General features: G+C 33.9%; 1 protein-coding gene across 1 annotated transcript in view; it reads right to left on the bottom strand.

The window, feature by feature from the left end:
- Nucleotides 1-1,038: 1,038 nt before the first annotated feature.
- The window catches only part of TXNL1 (thioredoxin like 1), a 60,924-nt gene continuing 57,721 nt past the window's right edge, over nt 1,039-4,241 (bottom strand). The window contains exon 8 of the mRNA XM_007935516.2: nt 1,039-1,068. Within this exon, the coding sequence (XP_007933707.1) occupies nt 1,039-1,068 (30 nt within the window). The remainder of the gene's footprint in view (nt 1,069-4,241) is intronic.

The following is a 4,241-nucleotide window of genomic DNA, read 5'->3' as shown; positions in this document are numbered from 1 at the left end:
ACAAAAATCCCCCAAAATGGTATTACACTGCATTATTTGACTGAATCACAATTCATACAGTTTTACACTCTTTCAAACACTGAATTTTTAAAGTACTCAGGGAAACTGAAAAAATTAAATTTACCAATGCTTTCTAGATTACAGATTAAAATAACAAAAAGTAATAAAGACCAGATGTTTGCAAAAAATCTTGTAAACATAGACATTTAATCAACTCATTTTCAACCTTAAACCATGTACTCACTGTATCTACTCTGTATATTTTGGTAACTAAGATAATCATTACTTAAGGAAAGACAGTAATTCCTATTGTCTTAAGAATTTATAATATACTTTTTGCAATTTTCTAGTTTCAACATTCAGTAAAGAAAATGGCTGATTTAAATTTTTAAAGCTTACTCAGAAATTAAAATCATAATGTGAGAATTTGTGGTCCCATAAATAGTTTGAGTAGTTGAATCTCATTATGCCTGTTTATTTCTGGTAATTAGTAAACTGAGCAATTCTTATACCCGGCCTAAACACCTTTTAATAAACATGAGTTAGTACTCATTTCAACATGGTCAGCTACCTGTTCTAAGTCCATTTATTTCAATCACTTGCATATTAAATAAAGTTTACAATATTACTTTTTTTGAGAATCGACAATTTTGTGTGTGTGTGTGCGCACACGTGAGCATATGCCCCATTCGTGCCCCCAGTTTGGCTCCTCTAAAGGCAGAAACTGGCTTTCAATCCGTATGATGCTGGACACTGAAGGCTTTTCTAAACTCGAAAGCTCACCAATTTTCAGTTAAATGGAAAAGAGAATGTACCTACTCAGAATGACAAAACTTAAACTTGGCAAAGGTAGTGACTTTTATTTACAATTGCATGTATCAAGATTACAACAGAAACACAGGTGAAACCATGTGAACAAAAGCAATGATTTATTGGTAATGGCAATAAAGGAACACTGACAGTCTCTGGCGAGAATCAAGCAATTATCCAGGAGCTGTAGATTTGATTGCAATATGCTCTTCCAGTGTCTTTTGTACCTTAGTGACTTTCTCCTTTTTTGCCAACTACCTAGAAAAACAAAAATAACTTTTTATGTATATCATATGGATTTATAAATATAGATTATCTTCAAAAACACCAATATGGTAATCATTTTTAAAACATGGTATAATTTTCATTCCTGAATCTCTTTTGGCATGCAGTGTATTTTCATTATTGAAGCAAACTGTGATACCCCTCACCCCCTTCCAGGTTCAAGGAATTAAAAACAAAACACATGCAGGCTATTTTTGGTTTCCCACACTGTTTTAAGGAAAGGTAACACCATTTTTCAAAACAAGGTTGACAGTTTAGAAAAGTTAATAAAAAAAAGATGTTGCTATATGAGTGAAACATATTTGGCACACTATTTTTAGGCAATTAGAAATGAGATGTCGATCACAAAATAATCTGGAATTAAAAGAGTATGTTAGACTCATGTCTTCATACCCAGGATGACAGGTTTCTAGACTTTTTCCTCAGTAAGTAGACATGCAGTAAAACAGATCAAAGATGACTAATTTTTCTTGGTTCCTTATTTTTATTTAAAATCCTGCTTGGTAGAAATGTAGTACTATAAAAATGTAAAGAATAAACCTTGATTCTATTAATGATTCTAGAAAGCTTCTGTATTAAGAGTTCTAAAACACTTCTAAAAAAATTAAAATTGCTGTAACTGTGATGATATAAAAATGTAATGAATAACCCTGGTTTTTACTAACATTTCTAGAAAATAAACTTTGGGAAGGGTCTGCAACTATATTCTAATCAAATAATTTACTTCAAACCTAGAGGTATCATTAGAGTGTATATTCTCATAGCAGAAATGCTTCTAAAGAAACCTATTTCAAAGATATAACTAAATGTCTATCTGTATACAGAAGATTTCTATTTAATTGTGAATGTCGTTTTCATACTTTAAATTGATTCTGCTCCAAATGGCAGTGTCTGTACCAAGCAAAACTTATATAGGTCATCAGTATACCTCTGGTGTAAAAAAGAACATAGCTGGGTCAGTGTCATCCAATGAGAAATCATACAAACCTTTTTCACTGAATTCCCAATCATATAGTGCTAGAAATGCTTTTTCCCAATTTCAAGGAAAACCACTTTTATTACTTTAAAGAACTCCTCTCTGGTCCAAGGAAATGATATTAGAGGGTCTAACAAGTCAGAAGGATGCTAACAAGACAGTCTTATAAAAAGGGAATGTGGATATGAGTAAGAAATTCAGGTCTTAAGAGATTTGAAGAAAGAAGGTAGCACCCGTTGGTATCAGAAAGCAGTACTGATCATTATCTTGAGAACGCACAAAACATAGAGCTATTAGATTAAGCAAAAGAAAACCAAAACAACTAATATTAAAAATTAAAATTTTAGCAGATGTGATACAACAGAAGATACAAATCTGCATACTATTTCACAGGTTGATAACTCTCAACTTGCCGATGTGTACTCTCTGTAAAAAAGAAGAAATTCAGCATTCCAAAATGGATTTTCTCACCCCGAATATAAAGTCCTTTTATTTGTACTTAAGTCTTTATATTACAGCCCAGACAAATAAAATTGTAGGTACATCAAAATTAGGTGTCAAAGACATTATTCAGTCGAGTCCATTGATCTTCTATGTGAATATTTAACCCAAGCTAACATTCAGTCCACAAGTCCTTCAACTGGCCTTGAGCTCACTTGGTGGGCAAAAGCAGAGGACACACCCACACCAGTCATCAAAAAGACTTGTGGGCTGATTCCAATGAGTAAAGAAAACTCACACCTGCCACTGTGGCCTAATCAATGTATTAGACTACTCGGAGTATAAAAGAACGTGATAAATTTGTTCATATTCAATTTCCAAATGATTCTATATATCTTAAAATATTCAATCAAAACTTTAGAAGTGATTAAAACATGATCCAACTTGTTAAATATGAAAACTATTTAGAATAATCTAAGTTTTATTGTAATAGTAACTTCTCAAAATGTAGTACAAAATAAAATATAGGACAGCAGAAAGGCAAAAAATAACAAAAAGCTGGGTGAGCAACAAGGGATGGTGATGAAATCAAAGCACCTAGTTGCAAGCCCAAAACAAAAACAAAAGGCCAACTGGGATGGGTTTCGAAGAAAGAGGTGGTTGAGGCAATACAGGTAACAAGAGGCTGATCCAGATGATAGAAGCTGTAGAAATCTTGCACCAACAATGGCGAGGACATGGGAAATGTGAGAGCAGACAGGTGCTAGATGAGCAGAGAAGCAAGGAGGGGAGTAGAGTGAGATAAGGTCAATCTTTATATTACTTCATTTAAAAAGTCTTCTGTTTTTAGTTCATTTGAGTTGGATTAAAAAAGCTGAAAAATAAACAGACAGAAATGTTACAAAAAGGGCTGATATGGTGAATGGCCAGTTTAGAAACATCTATTTTTATTACAGTGACAAAAAAAAACACACAAAAAAACACTGCTCTGCTATTCACATGCACGTCATTCTCTAAGAAGTAGAAGCCCTACAATTTTGCTCATTTTCAGACACATGTATTTTAATACTTTTGTATTAAAATAAAGCAATCCACGTAAACAGCACTGTAGCAGAGAAAACATCTACTTCTAATTAAAATGGCAAGCTCTTCATGCTGCAACACAAAGAGCCCATTCTCAACAACAAATAACCTAAGTGTGTGTGATAATCTGTGCATGAGCCAAAGAGACAAGTGGAAGGATTATCTAATCTACCAATTCCTAAAAGTACCACCTTATAAAGGTACAATAGCATGTAAGTGGTCTAAGATTTCTATCCACATCCACATTCATCATCATTACCTTAGCTCCCATCACTTCAACGACATAAGGAGAAGGCCAATGACATCCTGAAAGCTAAAATTACCTAGAAACAACTCAACAAGAATGCAAACAAAACACTCAACATTTCATCTATTTTACTTCTTCACGAAGATATTTGTAAAGCTCTCTTCACTAAGAGGTATCTAAACGTTATTCCCTGTGCTGAAAAAAAATGTATGCTGAAGTAGTTTTAAAATTTTAAATTCTAATGGGAGCTCTGGTAGTGTAGTGCCTAAGGCACTTGACTGCTAACCACACAGAAGGCTGGAGGTTCAAACCCCCCAGCCACTCCTCGGAAGGAAGATGGGGCAATCTACTTCCATAGTGATACTGCCTCAGAAACCCAAGGAGGGGTCGCTATGAGTC

The sequence above is a fragment of the Orycteropus afer genome, unplaced genomic scaffold (genome assembly GCF_000298275.1).
Source record: "Orycteropus afer afer isolate SDZICR_OR568_19922 unplaced genomic scaffold, OryAfe1.0 scaffold00029, whole genome shotgun sequence".
Taxonomy (NCBI): Eukaryota; Metazoa; Chordata; class Mammalia; order Tubulidentata; family Orycteropodidae; genus Orycteropus; species Orycteropus afer.
Note: the sequence above shows the minus strand (reverse complement) of the source record. Positions and strands in the feature narration are given on the sequence as shown.